General features: G+C 39.7%; 1 protein-coding gene across 1 annotated transcript; it reads left to right on the top strand.

Moving 5' to 3' along the window:
- Positions 1-452: 452 nt before the first annotated feature.
- On the top strand, positions 453-24,680 carry ywhabl (tyrosine 3-monooxygenase/tryptophan 5-monooxygenase activation protein, beta polypeptide like). The gene is made up of 6 exons (XM_036593386.1): positions 453-582; positions 5,105-5,410; positions 15,448-15,571; positions 21,494-21,657; positions 22,141-22,236; positions 23,493-24,680. The coding sequence occupies exons 2-6, from the start codon at positions 5,117-5,119 to the stop codon at positions 23,550-23,552; spliced, it is 738 nt and encodes a 245-aa protein (XP_036449279.1). The 5' UTR covers positions 453-582; positions 5,105-5,116; the 3' UTR covers positions 23,553-24,680.
- Positions 24,681-24,992: the final 312 nt, after the last annotated feature.

Below are 24,992 nucleotides of genomic sequence, written 5' to 3'. Positions count from 1 at the left end.
ACAACATAGCATTTCACACCACACCTCTCTGACTGACCGTGTTTACATCTGTACGATTTAATTACGCAGAAAAATTGAAATATTAACGGAATTACCCTTTTAAATTAGCTCTTGTTCAGAATATTTCTTTCTTTTGAGCCGAAAGCTACAAGTTCAAGCACATTAATGTGGCTGTAGGCCTACACGGTGCTTATTTATGTAGAAAAAGCAGAGATTTTTTAACCCAAATGTACATAATTTGGATGAAATCGCTCTTCAACACTTTAGTTAACTACTTAGGTATAATTCGAGAATGAAGCAAACGACAAGTTGCTGTTTGTAGCTCTAAGTCGTCGGTTTCGACGGAGAAAAGGAAAACAAGAAATTGCTGTTAACGTTAGCACCAAATCTTGAAGTGTCTTTCTCGCAGCCGTCGCTATGGTTACCTTTGACGTCACCGCGCCCCGCTCCTGGGGCCGGGCCCTGATTGGAGGGAAACCCCGTGGACGAGCCCCGACACTGCCCGAGAGAATCAGCTGGGAGTCCACGGTTAGCCTAGCTAGCTCCAACAAGAACCTCCACTGTCCCCGTCTATTCACTCAGGTAAGAGAAAGAAGGGCCCGTCGTTGTCTTTATTGTCTTAACCTCCTTTCATTTCATCCACTACTCGCGCCATGGTTTGCCTATCTTGAGAATTTACGGAGGGAGTAGCTCGCTGGAGCTTCCACGGCTGGTCCGCCTGTGCTAACCAGCTGGACACGAACAATGAAGGAGAAGGCGTATTTAGGCTACGGCTGTCGGCCTTTTTTGTTTCGTGTTAGCTAGCTTACCTTATCTGCAAGCGAGATGCTTTCTTTCAGTAGGGAAACTGAAACGGCCGCCTGACTGTGAAGCATGGCTTTAATGCTCTGAACCCAACAATTCAGACGAAGCCCAAGTCAGCCTCTCGTTCGTACTTTCCCGTTCCACCTTAAATGGTGCTGCAGTTACATTCTGGCGCATCGGGCGCCAGACTGTAACTGCTGCACCGTTTAAGGTGGACCGGGAAGATTCGAGCGAGACGCTGGCGAACCTGGCTAACGCTAGCGTAGCGCTATCGCAGCCCAACATTTAGGTTAACGCTCTCAGAAAAGGGTCCAGTAGCGCCTTCAGATGCCCCCCTGTCAAACCAGCTATCGTTAAATAATTAGAAATCAACATAAGACTGCGTAATATCGAGGTCGTGCGGGGTTATAACGTTAGTGTCAAACCTGCGCTCACTAGTGTAACGTTACCGCCAAAGCCTTTAACGTTAGCTGGCGGGTTAGAAGCGGCTGACAATGCGAAAGCGTCCATTTGCCAGTTTAGGTGGATGGTAGCTACGTGTTTTAAACTACATACGTTGTTTTCCTGGTCTGATAAAAGATAATAGAGCAAATAATTACTGTAAATGTTTACGAACTGCCGTTAGTAAGACGTTAGCTAAGCTGCACGAGCGCCTTTCATTCACTGTTGTTCGTTAAGCTAGCGTGTTAGCTGAAAGCTAAACTGGTTATGATAGTTTACCTTTGGCTCTCTCGGTGGTGGAGCTGCTTTGGTTTCAGTATTTAAAACCTTTTTTTGGCCTAATGTTTAGCTAACTACATCTCACATGTGGTGCAAAGCGTAAAAATAGCGTAATGTGACATCAGGTCGCTAATAAGGGAATAGCTGGGTGTGGTGGGGGAATAAGGGCACATCCGCATTTTTTCCTCAGATGGCAGTTTAGTTCCGTGCGGATTTCTTAAAAACACAAGACATTTTTTTGGCTTGTGTCAGTCTAACATATTAATGCCATCGCCCTGCTAGCGGTGTCCGCGAATTTCCTCTAAATGTGAGTTAGCTCACCGGCAGAAACGTCTCCTTACAGTGAATGAAAGAAGGCTGACAGATGAGGGCCGGTTCTGCTAGCGACACGTTTCCTGTAACTCAGCGGTGTCCAAACTTGTTTCAAAGAGGGACAGATCTTACTCTATCAAAACATTTTAAATCGGTTTTAAAAATTATTAAGTTTTCAAAATATCAGTGCATTGAATCAGAGTTTACTGTGTGCTACTGTGTTTCCTATCACTGCAAAAAAATATGCACGAGGCTTCTTTTTTTAATTGGATTGCTCATTCAGAGTAATTTGGATCAGTAAGCACATAAAAATAAAGTATGACTAATGTATTAAGTATATTCCATTCAGATGTTTACTTGCTCAGAAATGTAATTTGTGAGACTGAATAAAAATAAATTTCATTTTTTTTAGATCATGTTCTTTACACAAAATTAATTTGCTTTTTTAAACGAGAAGAGCAAATAAAACGGTATAAAGAGCCGCTAGAGGTGGGCGATATGGCAAAAATATAATATTGCGATACTGCAAGAAATTTTCACCTACATATGTCACAGTATTCATTTTTTTTCAGACATCTGATCAAATGGAACAGAGAAAAAAGAAACAGTAGAGCTACATTTTAAAAATATACTTTCAAAAACTGTAAACACAGTGATTTAGTCAGTATTTTGCATACTGTGTTGTATGAAGTCTAGCTAAACAGCACTAATTTAATCTCTTTATAATGAAAAAGTACTGATGATATCCTCAGTATGTTCAGAAAAGCATATTGTGTCGTGACATAATTTATCATGCTAATGACATATATTGTCATACTGCCCAGCCCTATTAGTCAATTTATTGTTTGTTCGTAAAGGGTTTATACACTTACTGAACTACTGAAGTTGGAGGTGTGAGACCTGAGTACAGTTGCTTCAGTTTCCCTGCCCTCTCCTCCGCTGAATATTTATTGTAATAATTTGTTGTATTGTCCGTGCTTTGTTTCATATTGATGTGATGAATTTAATATGTCTTTTGACACAATGAGGCACACACATTTGCTGTAGCTCTCGATGAAAAAAATCTTAAAATTTCCATCTCGCCTTAGTTGCCGGTTGTCAGTGTTGAGTTTGCACTTTATGGCTTTATGAATAAATGTTGTTCAGTAAATTAAGCTACAGGTCTAATCAGAGAAGAAAGGCTATTAAACTTTAGCTAACTTCGTTACCACAGTGCAGTGGTTTACACTGTAATTTTATAATTATAATTTCACCATCAGGTCAAAGGAAAAGTAACATATTGGCTGGCCAATTAAAATCTCTGTGCGGACCGCATTTGGCCCTGGGGTTGACTTTGGGCATCCCTGCTGTAACTTCTACACAAATTTTATTAAAGAGGAATTCCACTGGTTTTTCAACATTTTTACATAATTACACCATTAAGATGTAAGCAGAGGAATTTAAAGTGGTTTGATGGGGAATGCTTTGTTATAGAGAACAACCGTGAACAGTTCTGCCGACTCAGTGGCGGTGATAGGAACAAGACGTCCGACGTGTTCAGGGTGTTGTAAGGCAAAATAGTCCCCCAAGAAAACGTACATTTCTTATTTACCACTGTTTTACCATTATTAACATTACATTTACATACTCAGCTGTGTACGTTCACTGGTTGTTTTGGGTATTAATGTCTGTATTATCGCTGTAGGCATCGCAACCCTTCCAATCACTACTGCTATAAAGGAAGTCAGTAAGTTCCTCTACAATGAACCATTCAGCATTAAAACACACTGGATGACTAAATGTGCTTGTCTGAATGACTGTTTACATTACAATTACATTACAATAGAACTACAAGACAGTGGATTTCCCCTTTTGTACGGATGGTGTCTTTGCAGTATTTTTCCTCAGTCTAATGTTGGCTTTGTGTACATTTCAGTTTCCTAAACTTTGAAAAACAGGTAACATAAACAGCAAGGCCCATACTATCAACACTTTTCAGTAAGAAAGTTAAGTTAGTTGAGGTACAGAAAGAGAATCATCATGTGTTTAAACTCCCTAGTAAGTTTTAAGCATATAAATTGTTTCATTGAATAAATCTATCTTTATTTGTGTCGCAGTGACCACTTTGTTAACATGGAATTTCTATTATGTCCTATCTCTCCCTTCAGTTATGGTTCAACAGAGAAAGCTTCTTGGGTTTCTTTTATTGGAGGAATGGAGGGTTTGGTTCTTGTGTTCATTCAGAGAGAGTAGAGAGTTTAGCTTCACTAACGAGATATATATATATATATATACATACATGGGTGCGTGTGTTTAGAAGTTACTGCACGGGTGTCCAAAGTCCGGCCCCAGGGCCAAATGCGGCCCAAAAGATTTTTGCATACCAATGTAACCACACATTGGCTGGGTGGCAGGAAGAGTGCTGGTGTGAGTGTTGATTGGTGCTGGTCGTTTGTGAACTTTGGTGTTTTTGGTGCAGTTGTACTACATTTGACTTGACTTGACTTGTTTTATTGCCACAGGACATGTCAGTGGTAATTGTATCTGGTACAAGATGTAATTCAACTCCGTTGTAGCATAACACACAAACATGCAGTATAATACATATAAAGTAAACAATATACCATACAATACACAACATACAACATAACATAGGAGAATCATGAACAATTACACAGTAATTTCATGTGTGCATTCTTACAAAGGCTGTAAATCGTACTGTCAGACTATATTTACACTACTCAGAGGAGTTTAGTAACCTTACAACAGTAGGTTGTCTTGGATTTTATGGGTTTATAACGTCTCCCAGAAGGAAGAGGTTTGAAAAATTCTCTTCACTCCAAAATGCATTGTTGCTGTTTTGAATTACAATACCTTGATGTCAAGCTACAGATTCTGGAATAATGTGTTCATAAAAACATAGTGAAATATCAAAATTTTAGCCCACTGAAGTGTTAAAATGCTAATGGAAGTGTAATGTAAAGGTTTTTACAACACCAGCAACAAACATTTAGTGACCAGTTAGCTTGTTTTAGATGTCTCTCATCTAGTGAGGCATCTTGAGGATATGTAATAGGAAGCAGTCGCCTAAATAATGACCTACAGTAAAACCGATCAAAGTGTATGGTGGATATCTGCAGCCAGTGGGAATTCATTCAGTGGCACATTACTTTGATATTATCTGTCTGTTCTAAAAAAGGGTTTAAATTGTGGAAGGAATATCTGTGTGGATGAGTGAATTGGGGCTGAGTGAAATAATCAGCTCCCTCATTTATGTGTTTCTTTCTAGCTCTGAGCAGCCATGGACAAGAGTGAGCTGGTGCAGAAAGCCAAGCTGGCCGAACAGGCAGAGCGCTATGACGATATGGCCTCTGCCATGAAGGCCGTCACAGAGGGTGACGTGGAGTTGTCCAACGAGGAGCGCAACCTGCTCTCCGTGGCCTACAAGAATGTGGTGGGCGCCCGCCGGTCCTCTTGGAGGGTGATCTCCAGCATCGAGCAGAAGACTGACGGCACCGACAAGAAGCAGCAGATGGCCAAGGAGTACCGGGAAAAGATCGAGAAAGAGTTGAAGGAGATTTGCAATGATGTGCTGGTAAGTCCTCGCATTTCCTTTAGACGCAGTTTATAAATACCACATTTGGATGACAAAAGGACAGAACAAACTGGCCCAGTGCACATGATTTTTATGCTTTTCAAAGCTAGGTGACTTTTGAATGCTCAGCAACAGCCTTACCAAGTTACTGCTGAGACACATTTCTAGTTTCTTTTCTCTTTATGTTGGTAATGTTTTCTTTTATTGCTAGGTAGGAAGGAGAAAATAGGAAATTCTGAAAATGCCTGTACACCACAGTTTTGATTTATGTCCAAAAGAAAATGACAACCAAAGCACCATCATCCTACCTGTTCCCTCAGCCTAAAGGTTGGTGCGTAATATAGGATGATAATCCTGATGATTCTCCCCTGCTTACTCTAATTAGTGATCATGAGTAGGGACCTCCTTCAGCCAAGCCTATTAGTCAAGCCCTGATCTCATTTGTCCCAGCTCGAGGCACAGGTGTCCTCGCTCTGGGACAAGTGTCGCAAGTGAGAGCACTCTGTGGGTGAGGACACAGACAGATTTAAGATGGTAGGGTCCACTTAGCCCCCCATGGCTTTGTCGTCTTATTAGTAGGTGTGCTCCAAAACCCTCTCGAGACATTTTATATATACATTTATATTCATATGTGAATACATATCGCTGTTGTCGGAAGAAAATCTTGTATCTCCAAAATGAGAACTTTACAGGAGAAGGAAAAAACCTACTTTACTTTTAATGTAAGTCAATGGAAGCAGACTTTTTTCCAAGTAATTTTGGGCTGTTTCTTTTGGTCCTTTCATAATGAACTTTACACACAATGTAAAGAACAACAGGTATTTTCAAATTATGTCAAAAACTGAAAAACAAACACGGAAAAATGGAGATACAGTGTTTTCTCCCAGCAACAGCGAGATATTCATTAAGCTTTGATCAGTTTTTGCTTGTGTGAAAAACAAAGGGCAGAAGGCTATTCCTGGAGTTTGAACTTGAAATTAGGGATGCACTGATACCGATACTGGTATCAGGTGTTGGGCCAATACCGCACCCGTTTACACATAATAATTCACAGATACCAACATTCAGAGTGAAGTGAACTCAGTGAAGGAGATTCTGCTTGCACAGAGAATTGTTATTGACTCTATAGTGGTTGGACACAGTCACTGATTACTTTAAACATTCTGCCTTTGCATATCCCCCCCCCAGGCATACACTGTGATTTTAGCCCGTTTTAAACACGCAATCACAACCGCTTCCCCAGTATGGGATGAGACATGTAAGTCAGGTGCACGGTGAAAAATGTCAACAGCTGCAACCAAAGTCCATCTATACCAACTTTACTCGAAGTATAAATGTTAGTATTGTGAGTTTTTGTAAAATAGGTTGTACACAGACCATATTGTCCTACTGTGTACATGACCGCCTGCTTTTAGCTTTAGTGCTTAGTGTTAGCAGCGCTGCTCAGTTTCTGTTTTTTTTATATGATACAGCCTTATTTAAAATTGTTGAAACTGTAGAAGCTGCATTTCACGTAGCAGCGGCTGAGCACTTTGTTTGTACACAATGGACTATTCAAACATGCAGCGAGACTCACCAGAGAACACGATTTCTAAAGTCGCACTGTGTATGTCTGTAAACTCCATACGTGAGCTCCTCTGTTGCGTTAGTCTTGTATGTGATTCCTGTCATCACTGTGCTACAGAGACTGATGTTGTAACATGGAGTCGAGGAGCAAAACTACAGCTGTACAGGAGCGCTTTTCTGACATGGATCCACACCTGCTCTTCTCCACTGTAACGCTACTTATCCGGGGTAGTGTTAAATAATATAGCATAGTTAGCTTTTGTACTTCCTTTAAAATGAGCTAGATTTTGCTGATTGACCTGTTAAGGTACACTGCACTCATTTACACTAACAGCTACTTAATCCTAAGTAGGTTACTCAGTATAATATCAGACTCTGTATCAGTGAGTACTAAAAAATATGTACTTGTTCTTGTACTCAGTCTGAAAAAAGTGGTATCAGTGCGTTCCTTAAAAAAAAAAAAAGTCATTGAGTTGGCCATCATGCAGACTCTGTTGAACAGCATGCAGATTGTATTATTATCCGAAGTGTATTATTAGCCTGTAGGCCAACATGACCTTGTTACTTCCAGTCATACGGAGAAGAACAGGCCATCAGTAAAATGCTTCATTAGTAAAAGCTTTAAAAAAATGTGGCAGAAATGAAAAAAAGTGGGTCCCATTACTGTAGGAGAGAGCAGAACAAGAAATTGGTTATCAGCATACAGGCTAATCACTGCTGATTCATGAAGGCAAGTTTAAATCTGGCAACCCTAAAAACATTGTCAAATTTAATATAAGCTTCACAGCATAACGGGAGTCGTCCCTAATAATTTGTTTTATTTCAGTAAGTTATTGCTAATATTTCTAATAAGAAGGAATTTGTTTGTCGAGTACATATTCCTCCTTTACATATCACTGTTGTCGGATCAAAACCTCCAAAATGAGAACTTTACAGGAGAAGGGAAAAACCTACTCTACTTTTAATGTTAGTCAGTGGAACCAGAATTTTTTCCAAGTAATTTTGGGCTGTTTCTTTTGGTCCTTTCATCATGAACTTTACACACAATGTAAAGGGTAACAGGCATTTTCAAATTTTGGTCCATTCATCATCAAATTATATACACTATATATAGGACCATGGGTATTTTCAAATAACGTCAAAAACTGAAAAATTGAGATGCAAGGTTTTGTTCCGACAGCAGTGATGTGCTTTGGACCTGTTTACATAATTTACATAATGGGTTAAATAGGTGTAGAACTGACTGTGTTAGAAATGCCATTTATTTCGAGGAAATATAAAGCCTCAAGAACATGTGGCGTATTTTAGTGATGAGCAGGTTGAAATGGAATTTTTACTTTTGACACATTTTATACCTTCACAAACAGTCTTGTCAGTGATTGGAAAGCCCCCCATCAGGAGCGGCAGGAACAGCACCACAACTGCCCCAGGACTAGCTCAGAGTCAGAGCTTAGACCATGCCAGTATTAATGACTGTGGTAGCATTGCTGTTTGTCAGTTGTTTCTAAGATTGTGCAATTTTTCTCTGTTCATTGGTTCATATATTGAACCTGAAGCCCGTTTCACACCAGATGTGGAGACCACGCTGCATGATACAGACAGTACACTCCTGTATTAATCAGTGTTTGCCTTTCACACCAGCCGTGTGCATAATTCTTTGGGGCTATATTTGACGCGTACCGTGTTTAGCATGTTCACAGTTTCTAGGCAGAAACAGTAAAGAAATGCAGTGCTAAAATATACAATCTGGGCTAATAAACAAATCAACAAATCTAGTTTTAGAGGTAATAGAAAGGTAATAGAAATCCACATGTATCTTCTCCTCTTTGTATAGCTATAAATCACATGGTGAGAAAGCTAGCAACAGTCACTGCAGCAAGTCAAATTATTATATTGTTTATCTCTGTCATCTATATAAAGGTTATTTAAGCAATAAACGGACAATACAGACATTTGTATTATGTAAAAAATGTAGTGCATCTACTGTGAAAAAGGCTTTGGACTAGCTTTGCAGTGCCCATGCTCAGCAAATTCTTTTGACCAATAACTAACTGCCATTAGCCGGAGTTTAATCGTCATCAAGCTTAAAACTAAAGAAGCAACCTATCAGAATGTCATTTATAAAACACAAAATTTCAGTTCTGAAATCTGATTGCCTGAGCCGTGTTGAAGCCACTGTAAAGTACTTGATATATGTGCAGTTATGGATGCACCGCATTCTGTGTCAGTGCACTGAGATATTAAAAAAATGTTCCTTATATGGACTAATCTGTCCGTACTGAGGCGTATGTGTGTATATAAATTAAAAGGCCCTACATAGCCAAAGTGCCAAGGTGCTGAGATCCATATTATGTTCACAATGATGTGACCAAAAACTAAAGTTGATTACTTGTCTGGAAAATACAGTGATGGTCTACTGAAAGTTCTTTACTCATTACTAGCCCAAGTTAGAATGAGCACAAGTGCCATGAACAGAGCTGGCTTTGACTCATGATACCTCATCTTATCGTATGCTTTCAGAATGATAAGTTGTTTTAGTTGTGCTGTTGCCCTTTCAAGAAGTGGTGCTGATCATCACTGTTTTTAGCTGCGCGCTTAATATTTAAGAAGGCCTGTGTAGCAGAACCAGTAGGTTATTTTGCCCTTTAGGCATGCAGTTCACAAACGTTCCTCAACTTGATAAAAAGCCCACTTTTTCAGAAAGCAACTGTTGTTTATTGTAAATGAAATACTATTTTAAACATTTTTAACCGATCCCATTGTATGAACAGTGTTTGTTGGTTGATGGTTAATCCCCAGTTTATCGTTGGGGGCTGGTGTAGATAAATTATTTTAAACCTGCAGAAGTGGCCGAGGTTATCCTAACTCAAGAAGGATGTTCTTTTCTTGGCATTGTTTGTGTCTCTGGTTGGGCCTTTTACCCATATTATGTTAAATAATGGTTTGTTTCCCTCTGAAGGCTGACAGATTACTGCGTTACTGACTGTATTCAGGGCTCATCCTAGATGTCTTCGTTTCTGGCCCATCAACTAGTATTTCTCCCTAGTCTCCCTTCTCGTCAGACTTTGGATCAGTCCGGCAAAAATGACAGTCAGGTCTGCTTACACGACGATAACAAACTGTACTATTACAGCTATAGCCAAAAATTGACAGTGAGCTTAGGGTGAGAACAGCTATCAGGCTTTTAGCAGCTGCTCAGAAAAGAAAGTACAGACACTGTATAATGAGTTTTGGGAGGTGAAACACCTCTTGGGAGCAGGAGAGTGACAGAGTGCCACATTTCAGCTGTTAACAAAAATCTTCCTTGGCCCTCACAGTTGGGGCTAAGGGCTGATACTGAGGAGGTACCACAAATTTATCAGTATGTTTGAAATTCATATTGAAAGGACCACTAATTAGTGGCTTGTCCTTCAGGCTGCGTCAAATTTTCAATGAAGTTCTATCATTCAAATTTGTGAAGTTGAAAAAATCAAGAAAAGCTCAGACAAGGTAGACCACCAGCACTGTCATCTCATTAGATAAACAGCATTAGATTAAAGCTTTCATCTATGATAGAGAGGAGAAAATCAAGCATCTCTCTTGTTTCAGAAAAAAATCCACAGGCGTTTCCATTCGTGTTTCCACTTCAGAAGGACAACTCAGCCCTGTGGGTCTGAAAGGATGTGTAGCTGTCAAACCTTACGCTAGAACAGCAGAACTGGAGTCTAATTTTGGGATTACTTGGGTTGTGGGAAAAAACAAATGCTATCAACTTCTTAGACTGAACCTTGGAGGTGTGGGGGGAGAATATCCCTGCCGGTTTCTTTGAAAAACTGAAAAGAATGAAAGCTGTAGGGTCTACCACCCTATTCAGGGGAAACACTACAGTACTATGTATCTACTGATATTATTGTAATTCAGCACCCTAAAATCAATATCACTGACAATTTTCATAGTTGGGACATGCATTCTAGTTGTAGGGCAAGACATCTGTTAATGGTTTAATATAAGTGGATGGTGCTGGATCTTAGCAGAGTCATGAAAGGACATCCTATTTTCGAGTAAATATTAATAAAACTCACCTCCATTGACACATTGGTTAAATAGATGTCATAGGACTTCCCTTGTATGCTGCCTCAACTCCTTTAATGTGTCCTTTTTAGTTATTTGCAGCTGTAGAGCAGCAGCTGCTGACTGCTTTGCTGTTCAAACAGTTTAGACAAATATTTGTGGAATCTATTAATGTATTCTCAGAAGGGCATTTTAACATTTTGCTAAAGGTAAAATGTTTTGAAGATTAACCACAGTGCAAATAGAAAAGATGATAAAGTATTTCACTATGAATTTAAGCAGATCTAATCTTCACATTCTCATGTGGTGCAGTTGTAGGCAATAGTATTGGTTTGTTCCTTGGTTTGGCTCATATCTGAGTCATTTTTGATTCCCCAGATGAGAGTACTGTTTCCATTCAGCCTGTCCAGGTGATACTGTTGACCGCAAGGCTCAAGCTTTAGATGTCCTTAAGGATGGATATTGGCATCAGTACCAAAATATACTTAATCTGCATATCAGTTAGGATTTATTAGGAAAATATTGAGATTGAACCAATAATTACTTGCAATACAATTCTGATTTTGCTACATTGTTAAGGCTGTAAGCAAGCAAACAGATTTAGAAGCAGTAAGTGCACATGCAGTGGTATGTGCAGCAATAAATGTTAATGATTTTTTAAATATTTGATCATTGAGGGGATTCTGTATCTAGAGCACCCTTAAACATTTGGCACAAAAGTGAATATTTAATGCTGAAATGTTTCATAATTATCAGTGAGGAACCTTCAAGACCTTCTGTTTTCTGTTTGAAATAAAAAAAAATACACATCTTTAATTTTTAGTTTAATTTTATTTAATGTAATCAGCATGTTTATACTTAAGTTCTGCAAATATTGTCGTAATACTCATTTCATTGTGAAGCTGTAAGAGTTTAACGCCCAGTGGAAAACTGTCCAATCAGGTTTTTTTCCTTCATGATTTTCCTCTCTCATTGGTTTGCCCATCAGAACCCAAACTAAAGGCATAATGTGTCAGTTTAACCACAAACAATTAGAAGTGAAATCAGCCAATCATATTTTGATTTACAAAGGGTGGGACCAATTTTGTAAGGCGGACAAAAAAATCACTCTAGGCCTTCTAGAGTCCTAGATACGTCAGTGACTGCAGGTATCAGAGGCAGCCTGACCCACAAGTGTCAGTCAGTTGTTTTATGTATAGCATTATTATAGTTGTGTTTTTTGACCGCCCATGTTTTTGACTTGGTTTTGACATGTACAGCTCGAACTGAAGGCCTGGCACTAACAGTCGTGGTTTTCCACTAATAGCTATTTTTCTCAATTCATTTAACTTTGTGTTGTTCATGATTAACTGTCAAGCATCTAAGCTATCTTGACGAAGTCTCCTGCTAAAATCTGTTGAGAGGCTTTTTGAACTCAATAAAGAGTGCCTCGGGTATTCACTTTTTTGTGTAAGCTTTTTTTTAGCCCCACTCCACAAAGCACCTTAAAGGCCTCAGCATACTTCTTGCGAAACAAAATTCTCGAGGGTTGTGCGAAGCCGAAAGTGCCTTCGTGAGCTTACAACCTCGCATACTTTCTGTGGTTTCGTGTTGCCTGTCGCAGATGCCCCACGTATGACATTTTTGATGATTGCTGGAAAACGATTCTTTCGCAGTTCTAACTATGTTAGAGTTCAGAATACTGCCGCCATTTAAGGTGGAGCGGGAAAATTCAAGCAAGAAGCTGGTGAATAGAAAGCCAACTTCAGCCTCGTCCTCTTGTGAACCTAAATACAAGATAACCTATATGTTTTGGTGCTTACTACTAGTAAGTTGCTTACTACTAGTAAGCTTACTACTAGTTAGTACTACCGAATAGTAGACTTAATATCTTACATTTAAGTATTCATTGTTTATTTAACAAATGCGTGTTTCACAGTGAAATATTAGTGTGTCTGCCAAAGCTGAGGCCCCTCAAAGTTGTCCATCTTTGTATAATGGCACGTCTCTTTTTTTACCGACCAATCAGAGGCTTTGTCGCATAGCGTTTTCGTCCACGGAGTTTGCCCAGCTGCCATGCGCGCGGCATGACGAACAAAGTCTCTGCGCGAAGTCTGCTGAGGCCTTAAGTATTTGTGTGTTTATTTCCCTACTAGTAGTACTTACTGTTTGTACATTCAAATAGTCTTGAAAATATGAATTGCTTGTGCTTCCCTGATAGTGACATGCAGTTGCTAAAGTCTGTGAAAAAGGCTTCAAGGGCAGCACTGTTATTCATAAGGTGTTCTGAGACATCATGTACACAGTGGTTTTGTTTTCTTGTACCTTTTCAGCCAAAGGTGAATGAAGCAACCTAAAGCATAATGACTGTCCAAGCGAGGGACCGTAGGTTTAGAGTTGTGCCTGTAGGCAGGGTGATTCACACCTGTAATCTCTTTATAACAGCAGCTGAGCCCTCAGCCTGGGCCATCAAGCTCTCTAGAAAGCGACTAAATAAGATACCGTTGTGCTCTTTCTGATATTCTGCTTCTTTATGACTACAGTGAGAAGAAAGAGGACTGAAGTCAGAAAGCAGGAAACTATGCTTTGGGATCAAAAATGTAATTGCATTAAAGTAAGACTTTCCCCTCTTTGTTGACTGATTGTAGCATTCTTGGTTGATTAAGAATCAGCTGTTTGCATTTATAAATTTCTTCATTTATGGATTTTCTTTCTTCAGAAGTGAACTGATATTGCGAAGGGACGTTTGGGCCGTGTAACTAGTGGGTCTTAGTCCATCAGTTGTGCCGCGCACTGGGTACTAAGGGATGCCACAAATGGGGGGAAGGCTGCTGGAAAAAATCTTCTGTGTAGGTTTTAGAAAGTCTGTATTTAGGTTGAGAGAATTTGATTGGATTAGAGAGTTCTTTTGGCTATTATATGCACAGGTTCAGACATGTTGGATTGAAACTAGTGGACAGAATCCGAAATATGATGGTTTCCATCCTACGCCTTCCACTTTTGAATGTTGTTTGTGGAGACAGGCTAGTTCATTCGTTGTCTTTGTCTTTGAATTGCGCTTACATGGCAAAAATGACTCTAGGTTGTGCAGCGAGTACTATAACATAGCCATAAGCGCAGAATGGTGGGGGGAGGGAGTTCATTTTGTGAACCAATATCTGTCTCTCTGTGGAACTGAAGCTCATTTCATGAATCGGCCATGTCCTGTATCACATTGCTCCCAGCGTGCCTTGGACAAGTGGGTCATTGGTACATCGCTGACACGTGACATTACATGGTTATGGCTCTCACATTCATTTTGCTGGTGTAGATACCAGCCAGGTTTGAAGGATGTCTTGTATGTAGTGCTTCGTGTCCTTGGTAAACCTTTAGATCAGACCCACTGACCAATAAGCGAGTTGTCCAGTAAACTGCTTTTTGATTCTGTAGGTTTTCTTTGCTAGAATAGTTTGCGTTGCTCAGCAGCCCTTGGTGTCCCTGGTAACACAGCCAGTCCTATGGTGTGGCAGCAATCAGGCCAGCAGAGCTGTGAACAAGCTCACTGACCTACTTCCACTAGCAGGAGTGCACACAGACTAGTCCATTTTCCCCATCCTCCCTCTTCCCCCTCCCACCGCCTGGAACAGAAAGGAGGTCTCGGAAGCATCTGTGAAACTGCAGACTACTCTCAGGCCTCCGAAGCCTCAAAGGCGAGCCAAGGTTGTTTTCTTGAAGAGCCACAGGTGGCCCTTTTAGAAATAACCGTGAAGGAAGTAATATTGAGCTATCATTTGCACAGCTGGCAGCAAACTGGAGTATGAAGTTTATATAATGTGTTGTAATTCATTTTGTTGTTTTGTTTTTTATAGTTTCAAACTAGGCATGAGCAAATACTCAAATAGTCACGAAAGGTTAAAAAAGCAAATAGTAGAGTACGGCTGAATATCTAATTGCGATTTTTCCCGACTAATATTGCAACTGCAATTTAAATTGCGAAATTCAGGCCTGATTTCAGGCCTTTTTTGGCTTGAGGCTCGACCCCTGAACATCGTGTGTCAGACTGCCAGTAAGTTGTGGTTGTGATGTCACAACACATGGAGGTTTGGTTGCCTCTGATTGGTCTAACTCACCTACAGGCAGTTCACAAACTCTTAGTTTCAATTTCCCCCCCTTAAAACTTAAACAACGTTTTTGCTAATGCACACACTTGATAAAGATGGTTCTTCAAGGGTTCTTTAGTAAAGATAATGGTTCTATGTAGAACCGTAAGGACTCAATTTCATATCAGTGCATCTGCGCAATTATAGCACAGTGTGGCTACTGCAAATGTAATTCTACTGAGTATGTCCTCTAAATGTCAGCAGCTACTTTTAGTATTGGTCTATTTCCTCTTTCCTTCCTCTTTGCAAGGCGTTTTTGTTTATTTGCAAATTCCTAACTCGCTCTCTTTCTCTTTCTCTCAGGTTCTTCTGGACAAGTACCTGATCCCCAAGGCAACTCCAGCTGAAAGCAAAGTTTTCTACCTGAAAATGAAAGGAGATTATTACCGATACTTAGCCGAAGTAGCTGTGGGAGAGGAGAAAAACTGTAAGCCATTGCACTCACTCACTCCATGATCTCATTCACTGAAGCGGGGGAGGTTTAGGTTTGATTGCGTGGGAAGGACTGGGGACAAGACGATGTGTCATAATCTAGATCACACCTTCAGGAACTGCCGTCAGAGTTAAATCTGGCTAAAGAAAAGAAACCTGCAGTCTTCTTTATTGGTTTGTAACATTTAGTTCTTCATAACTTGTCATTTTGAGGCTTTCTGTTTCTGGAGGTTTCTAGAATTGTAAAGCCCACCTACACGTGGATGGAAATGCTTACTTTTGCCATGGCCACATTGAGCTTGAGGTCATGGAAATGCTGTAATAGCTTCCTATCAGTGGAATGAAACTGTTAAGCCGTGTCCTTGTTAAGAGCGAATCGCAGTTGCTTCTGCTGCAGTCGCTGTGTACAACTCGCAAGCATATCCTCTACAACTCTGAGACCAAGATGTAGTGATTTCCTGTTTCCGAAGCACATTCTGTGCAATCAGTTACTAAGATTAGTTTATTTTACATAATTTAAGGAGCAGTGGAAGTTCAGTATGGTTGTCAGAAAGTGTTTTTGGATGTTTTTTTTTGGGAAACGTGGTTAAATTCTTGGTTCCGGACGCTGAATGTGTAACCGTTTCCTTTCCCTTGAACTGATTTAGACTTAAAGCCAAACGTAAGAGGAAGTGAAGAGGTAAAAAAGTTTTTTTTTGGGGCGTTCCTCTTTTGTTAAGGCTTAGGCCCATTCATAAAAGAAAAGAACTTCTCAATGAATCACTCATTGCATGTTTACAATGTGCTTTCCCAACTTGAGTGGAAAATTGGCCACAAACCAACTCGTGCTTTATCATCTGCCTGTTGTTGAAAAGGTAGTAAATGAACAGTTTGTCCACACTAGGCCTGGACGACAGGATGATGCAAGTTTATTCCCTTTTATTGTTAGAACAGTGGATTTTTACAGGACATTTAAGGGGAATTCCACTGTTTTTTATTTCTGCATACTTTCAACATTTAGATTTAAAGTCATTCAAAGTGCTTTGATGTGAAGTGTTTGATTGTAGAGAAACATAACGACTAACATTTCTTTATTATGTTGGTGATGGGAACCAGGAGTAACAATAGCATTTTATTTAATATGCAAAACCACAAGTGAACCTACACATCTGCTGATGTTTTATATGGAATATTTGTGATGGTGCAGTAGAGTTCTTGCTACATAGTGATTATATATTGTTGCAGTCTTTTTTGAAGCTTTCTAATTTATATTTTTGTGGTAGATTTTTTCGAATCTTTGATAAGCTATGCTTAAAAAAAGCAATGCTATTATAGTTCAGTTAAGTCCATTTTTGTTATTTTTGGCCCGATTTTCTTGATTAGCCTTAAGAATAATAATAATAAGTAGATTGTTCAGTTACTACTACAATCAATACTGACTGCCCTAATCTGCAAGACCGGTGTGTGTTTGAGAATGGAGAGTCTCAGATTAACAAAGGCACAATATGCATAACAGGAAGAGGCCCGTGATTGCCTTCCAGTGTCGAGGTTGACAGGCTCATGGGGCTTTGCCTTAGGAACATGGCAGCGTTGGTGACTGGGAGGTGTGGAGGGAGTGGTGAGAATACTCACTATGCAAGATGAATGAGGGCCTGCTTGTTAGGGATGGGCATTTTAATCAGTAGTGTTATTTCGATATCTACATTTTGATTAGAGAGTATTTTTGAGTATCACAATGAGAGAATTGTATACAGTCAGGAATAAAAAGCAAACACTTAAGGTTTAATATTTGTTTATTGCATGCAGTTTATTCTAAGAGGTAATCTAACAAACTAAGAATGATGATAGTTGGTGTTCTGTTTTTATGAAGAGTTGGTTTTCATCATAATTAATGTTGTTAAATTACATTATGTGCCTTCAGTGGCCAACTGGCACTCTCTGCGGCTGTTAGAGGTTAAGAGCAGCCAGACAATGCTGGTGTGGCGTCTAGAAGTAGTATAATTTCCAGCACTGGTGACTACACGTGTTATCTGTTGTAATTATTGGCCAAAATTTCAATATCAGACTGATGATTATTTTTTTTATTTATTGGGAAATAAAATATCAACCAGGTTTGTGAATTTGTACTTCATTACGGATCTGCACCCACAGCAGAGTTGAACCAGAGGAAGCGCTGACCACAATAACGATATTATTCTGATAATATTATAGTATTATATTTCAAGTTGTAGTGAAAAAATGGCTTTGTGGTGTAATTGCTCTTTAAAGCAGTGTATCGCTGCTGTCAGAAGAAAACTTTGTAGCTTCAAAATAGTAACTTTACAGGAGAAGGAAAAAATCTGTTTTACTTTTAATGTAAGTCAGTGGAACCAGACTTTTTCCCAAGTCATCTTGGGTCGTTTCTTCTGGTCCATTCTTCATGAAATTTACGCACAAGGTAAAGGACAACAGGCATTTTCAGATTATGTCAAAAACTGAAAAATGGCAAAAATGGAGATGCGAGGTTTTCTTCCGACAGCGGTGATGTAATCATAGTGTTCAGTGACATTACAAAATGAGTGTTAACATACATAGACCACCAAAACAAACTATTTGAGTGTATACCTCTGTTTATATATGGAATACGAAGAGATCATGTGAAGCGAATTGAGGGGTCAGAAAAATTGGATGAGGACATCACTAGATTTTTTTTTTTTTATTATTTATCCCTAGACATGTTTTGTTTGTCACTTTTCGTTATGTTTTGTTTCTGGTCATGTGATGACAGTGCAGAGTGGAAGAACATTAGCATCAGAGAGCACAGACAGAGGCTGGTCAGTCCACTGCTCCGTCTGGCAGTAGGGGGAAGTTCCGCTAGGCATAGTCTCCATTGTATAAAACAGGCAGTCTATTGTATTCCCTGGGGTGAGGAAAAATGAACCCCCTCATTCTTTCATTCTTTCTTTATCTTTGTTATTGCTTAGACTGTACAGCTCTGTTGTACAACTGTTCAGTTACATTTTTTCATGTGACACATAAAAAAAAATCCTGGTATGTATAAAATTCACAATAAAAAAATTAAATAATATTTTTAATAAAATGATTGCCCTCCAAAACTATATAGGTACATCAGTTACATGCAAATTAACACTGAGCTTCTTTTTTCGTGCTTAATTTAAGTGTTTGTCTTCTTTCAGCGCGAGTAATGAATGTATTTTCCCCTGTGAAACCACAAGCTGTCACATGCGTGACGAGCATGTAGTTTCACTGGGGAAAATGCATATATAACAGATGGTCTGACCTGCTGCCTGCCTCAGTTTTAACCTGCCATCTTGGTTAGAACTGTAAAAAATTATTTTAGATTATTTTCTGAGCCTTTTTTGTTGCGCTCTAGCCTATAAGCTATTTTTCATGTGCTCTGCAGGAGAGTAATGGGGAACCGTTTCACAACTGAAAGAAGGAACCATTATCGAAAAACATGTCAAAGACACAAGCCACACTCAATGACTTGTACTCAAAAATCAACAGACCAAAAGACATGGCCATTTCTTCTGACTCTATCTAAGCAAGGTTTAAGATGACCGCAAAGCGCTTCTTTGTGAATTTGCACACATCAGGGTACCCAAGACAGATACTCTCTAACCTAAGGGAAGATGGCAGTCCTCTGCTGTTTGGCGCTGGGGAATCGCCCGGCTTGGCCAATCAAATCAGACATCTCAAGTTGTAAGCCGGTCATATCCGACCTTGTCATCAGTGAAGCTCTTCCATGTGTTACGACAGTTCTCTTCAGCAATGGCAAAACAGGTCATGAACCATTAACGTTGGTTATTAAGTTAGTATTCAAGAAATCACTACGTATCACTGCTATTATAATTCACTAAAATATCCATGGTTACAAACTACAGCCGTGTAGTCCTGCATATACTTGTGCTGAATTGCTATCAGTTTAGCTAAGTTAAATCTCAGAGATTCACAAGTTGTTTAGATTGTCTTTAGGGTTTTTATGATGGACCAATGTCTGAGAAACAGCACACAGTGTACCATTTTCTTGTATTTTACAGTTTAAAAAAAACAGTTTACAAATAGGTTCCAGTCGATTACTACATACTTGGCCATACTGTCTCCGTTCAGCAGGGTTGTCCAAGACGCAGCTGGCGCAACTCTCGCAGCATCACCTGCTGGTACTCGACTCATTGTGGCTCATTAAAAAATGGTCCTGGTAGAAAACATGTTGAGGATAAATGACACAAAAGTCAGTTTGTTGTGTTGAGATATGCGTCCACAAAACAGCAGATTGTTTGAAGTACTCGGGTGTTTTCTCCGTTTACTCCCATTCACTCACTCAGAGGCTCTGGTCTCCCTTTTCACACCCAGTTATGCTTTTTTAGACCACGGATGGCCTTCTCTTCTCTGATGGAGGGTCTCTGCTTGACTACAAACAAGAGGCTCTCCTCTTTTTCAAGCTGCTTCTTGCTGAAATATTTGTCAGCACTTATCTGTCAAGAAAATATTAGATGAATCACTGTGGTGTAACTGCAGCGAGGCATTATTTTGAGCTTTAAAAAAAAAAAAGCATCTTTGCTAGTTACATGTGGACGCTAGCTAATTTTCTTGCAAGTGCTGCACGCTCTCGCAACCCGAGCTGTGGTCGCATAGTTGTCAAATTAAATGCGTCTTGTTTTTTCTCTGCATTTTTTTTTAAACCAAAATATACTTACGTCCATAAAACTTGGCACACCACCAAAGTATGCGATCGCTTGTCCACTTTGGCCTTTTTGTAGTGCGCTGCATTTATATAGAAGCTGGCAAAACAAGGATGCAGTTGTGTTGTTGGGCAGTTTGGGCTGTTGCTGCTGTTTGATGTCAAAGTGTTTTTCGTTTATTCAGTTAACACTTTTTAGAATTTCCAAACGCGGGACAGATCACTGTTGAACTGACATTCATTAGTTGTAGTCATTTAGTTATATTAGCTCAAATGCCCTGAGCTCACACATTTATGGCAATAATTATTTCTCTTGAAGTTTCTTTTGATGTGTGTACAGTGGCTTTTACCCTGAAGACATTCATTTCAAATTCCCATTTAGACTGATCAACACAAAACTACTTCCTTATTTTTTAATTTAGGCATGCACTTGATCACTTGGTTGAACATTAATGAAGCCAGTATGGAAGCTTCAGTACTAGCAAAGCCTGAACCCAGGAAAATATTCAAGGCCTTTAACTTTCAGACCCAATTCCTGATCTTTGTCACAACTTGCCACAAACCCAGCAAAGAATTTTAACAGGAGCACCTGAAATTTCCTGAAGAAATCACTCACTCCAGTTGAGCACAGCTGGAGGCTAATTACTGTACGTTTCTAACAAAAAAAGCTTAACCCTGAGTTTATTTGCAGTTACTATTATTTTGGGCCATGTATCCAGCAGTCTCAGTGGGGGGCCGCCACCTTCAATTAAAGGAAGGAACAGTATTTTCTGTAGCAAATCCCTGCCAGTAAAATTTGAGAATGCCATTGCTGGTCACTTCTCCTGTTCCTTATTTCTAATAGTTCATTAAAGCCCTATTTGAGCTGGATTTGTTTTACCTGGAGAGATGCAACAATTCGAGTGATAACTAACAAGATCTAGGATTTTAATCCAGTATGAATCTGTACTGGCCGTAGTTTTTACAGTCAGACTAATGATTGTGGAGTGAATGGCTGAAACCTGGATTGCCTTCACCTTATGCTGATTGAATAATAAAACTTGCTAATACACACAGTGAGTGTGAGTTGTTAATGTGATGTAATGCTGGCTATGATCTGTTGGTCCAGACTGTGTGTGGTACATTATGGAGATACTTCATCCTGTTGCATTACAGAATCTCCTGCAGTAAAACTTATCCAACTCTAGCAGTGCTTGAAATTATTATATAGATATGTGAAATATTGCTGTGATTTTAACGCACTGCATCAATCCTCAGCTATCATCTCCAACTCGCAAGATGCCTACAAGGATGCCTTTGAGATCAGCAAAGCCGAGATGCAGCCCACACACCCCATCCGCCTGGGCCTGGCCCTCAACTTCTCCGTCTTCTACTACGAGATCCTGAATTCGCCCGAGCAGGCCTGCAAGCTGGCCAAAACGGTAGGGGATGGTGAATGCAAAGAGATTCACACTTTAAAACATAGACATTGTTGTCCACTTAACAGTTATTTAACACAATCACGAAGCTGTTTTTTGTAGCTGGTACATCTCATGAACAGCCACAAACATCTGTCTGACAGTTGTATCTAAATTAAAGTTGAGATTGAAGTTGAATTTATGTATAATTTTCTCATCCACCTCCTGAGAGCATTCAGTTTTTTGTGTGCAGAACAACAAATGCCAGCATATCCAGATGGTATTAGAACAAATTACGTAATGTTTAGTATGTTCATACGTTTTGTACTTACCTCCCCCAGATCTCTAACTTCCACACATTTCACTGTTACTATTTGAAATTCACTCTTACATCTCTGGATATCATGGGGCCGTAATGAATGTTTTATGCAGTGTTTCAGTGGAGCAGTGTGGGAAAGAAAGCACTTTAATATGTATTTTTTTTTTCATCTTCCTGTCTTCTCACAGGCTTTCGATGAGGCTATTGCAGAACTTGATACACTGAATGAAGAATCATACAAAGACAGCACATTGATCATGCAGCTACTGCGGGACAACTTGACAGTGAGTTTAAGGCTCTTTGGCAGCAGTTATATATGTGTACTTCTGGCTAGAGGTGGGCGATATGACTACAGTTTACTGCTATCGTGATAAATTTTTAAATTTTTGAGTTTTTAATGGCAGTTTTAAAATGAGGCACTACACATGCATTGTGTCCGTCAAGTTGTGATGCATATTATAATTGACCATTATAATTGTGTTAACAATGCCAAATTGTTCTCTAGCTATTCTTGCAAGGCTGGACAAGCTGGCGAACCCGTGGCTACATTTAGAGTGGAAAGATTCATTTCAGATTATTTTATTCTGTATGTATTTGAAAGGTCACACTGTAAGGCTAGATCAGGTGTAATTCTATCAACCTTTTTAAGAATAAACATCTAATTGATAAGCTAAGCAGAACGTTCATTACACTTGGCTATCTTAACATTGCTGGGGATCTGAAGCTGCTGCCCTCTTATAAGTCTTTGTCTGAGTTGCCTGACTGTTAATCTAGCTAATAACATGTATTTCTTCCTGTTTTCACAATAATGTCGGTGTGTGTGTGTGTGTATATATCAGATACGATGACAAAAATATTGGATTATACAACAAGAAAGATTCTCCACAAGGGGGCGCTATTAGCACTCATTAGTTTTTGTGTGCATCTTTGAAAGCTGTGATACTTGCATGAGCCCCCAGCAGTAGGATCTGATGAATGAACGTTTTCAGTCAGTTTTAGTTTTAGTTTGGAAAGGTGTGAAGTAAAAGACCTGAAACCTGATAGAATAGAGTGATACGCTTTCAGATAAAAAGTACTCAGTGGTCACTGGGGTGGTACCCTCAAGGGTCCGTCTTCAGTACCCTTAGTTAGGGGCGTAATTGTACCATGATCTACTGCAATTACGTTTAAGTTGTATTGACTCCACACACCCTGTCCTGACTCCATGCTTTTAATTTTATCGTTCTGTTTGAAAACACTAGTTTATGAAAACGAGTTTATCTCGCCTGGGCAAAAATGTATTCAAAGTACATGATTGGACCCTAAAACCACTGTTGTACCTTTGAGGATACATTCATATTGTTTGTACACCCCAGTCTGACTTCTCATGCGTACTGAATATTCTGTCACAGTTAGTCCTAAAGTTTCTCATTAGACTCAGTTGGCTTTTTTGACATTTCATAAAGCTTGTCCCGCCTCACTACACTAACTAGGAAAGAGCATAGTTGTTGAACTGGGCATCATTTGTTGCACGTGGCTGATGTCTGTCATCTCTTTTCAGCTGTGGACTTCAGATAACCAGGGAGACGGCGAGGACACCGAAGAGGGCCGGGAAAACTGAGCCCCCTCCCCCCGTCTCCATCCGTCCTTCCCCTGACGTCCGCCGTGCATCGTCCCAGCTCACCATCAACACTGAGAACACCTCATCGTCCAGCTTCTGTCTCCTTTAGTTCTTTCTCTTCCTTCCTTCCTTTCTTTCCTTCTTCCTTTCTTTGTCATTGTGGGGTTTTTTTTTCTTTCCCAGGGACCTGTTCTATTGGAAGATGGGGGTGAGGGAGGAGGGTGGAAGAAGATGGGGTTCTGTTGGGGGTAGGGGAGGGTGGGATCAGGGTGGGTTCCAGTGGGATGGGATTGAGGCTTGTCTGCTGTTGACCTTGTTTTCTCTACGGGGAGCTCTAGGTTGTCGGATTAGTGTGGAAAGTACGCAGGTGAAGGCAAGTACGCAACTCCAAGCCACAAGTTCTGTCGAGTTCAAGTTTTTAAACATTGGTTGTATACTCTGTATGTATATTCTGTACTGTCTGTTGGTCAAGGAGTTTGAGCATTTGCCGTAGTCGTTTTAAGCACATCTGCGATTTGTAGTCAACGTTGAAAAAACAGCCCTTGTCTTCAAGTGGAGGGGGGTTTAGCGGTGGTCTGTAGCTAGTAAAGAGACAACAGCTGCTTCACACATCAGTTCAGTGGCCTGCTAGCAAGCACATACTGTAACACAGTAGCGCTGGTCGAAGAAAAGAAGACATTCCAGTTACTGTCACTAGTTTTTCTTTTTTTCTTTCTTATCGTGGGTGACCTGCAAAATGTCATTTTTCGCACTATTCCACGTCATTTACGAGGTATAGAGGACCCTTAAGATCAAAGAGCACATAAGCTTCATACTGTTACCACAAGACTGCACAAGCAGAACATCAACAACTCCCTATGTGCATATTCAGTTACTTTTTTTGACCAACTCTGTTTTATTTTATTTTATTTTTTTTTTTTGGTTTAAGGTTTTTTTTTTTTTTATACTTACCTAAATTGCATGTGGCTATGAAGTAGTTAATGGGGAGGGGGGTGTTACTGTTGGGCTGGCTAGCTTTGTTTCATGTCTTTGGAATTTTCATACAAAACACCAAGCATAAATGTTATTTGGAGGGAAATATGTAATTTCATCTAAGTGGAATAAAAAAATAATAATTTAACATTTTAATATGTCTACTTTTTTTTTTTTAATCAGTTCATTGAAAATGTTTCTGCATTAAAAATCCGAATCATGAATATGAATCTCAACGTCAAACTCTGGCTCGCAGATAGAACCTTATAGAACAGAGATAATCAGCACTTCGAAGACACACAAGGGGACCAATCAAGTTCTGCTTCGGTGTTGTGTCGCCGCTCTGCTCAGTGACTCCGGGAAAAGTTTATAAAACTTTATGAAACATGAAAACATGTTGCTGAAACTCTGCCTGTCTTCTTATAGCTCTTTAAAAAGTCTTACTGTATTCAGTTTTATAAATATTAA

The sequence above is a fragment of the Colossoma macropomum genome, unplaced genomic scaffold (assembly GCF_904425465.1).
Source record: "Colossoma macropomum unplaced genomic scaffold, Colossoma_macropomum, whole genome shotgun sequence".
Classification (NCBI taxonomy): domain Eukaryota; kingdom Metazoa; phylum Chordata; class Actinopteri; order Characiformes; family Serrasalmidae; genus Colossoma; species Colossoma macropomum.
Note: the sequence above shows the minus strand (reverse complement) of the source record. Positions and strands in the feature narration are given on the sequence as shown.

Bases quoted from the DNA above. Each gene is read 5' to 3' on its own strand.
- ywhabl (XM_036593386.1), top strand. From the start codon at position 5,117: ATGGACAAGAGTGAGCTGGTGCAGAAAGCCAAGCTGGCCGAACAGGCA. The intron at 21,658-22,140 runs GTAGGGGATGGT...GTCTTCTCACAG, and splicing joins CCTGCAAGCTGGCCAAAACG to GCTTTCGATGAGGCTATTGC. The intron at 22,237-23,492 runs GTGAGTTTAAGG...ATCTCTTTTCAG, and splicing joins TACTGCGGGACAACTTGACA to CTGTGGACTTCAGATAACCA.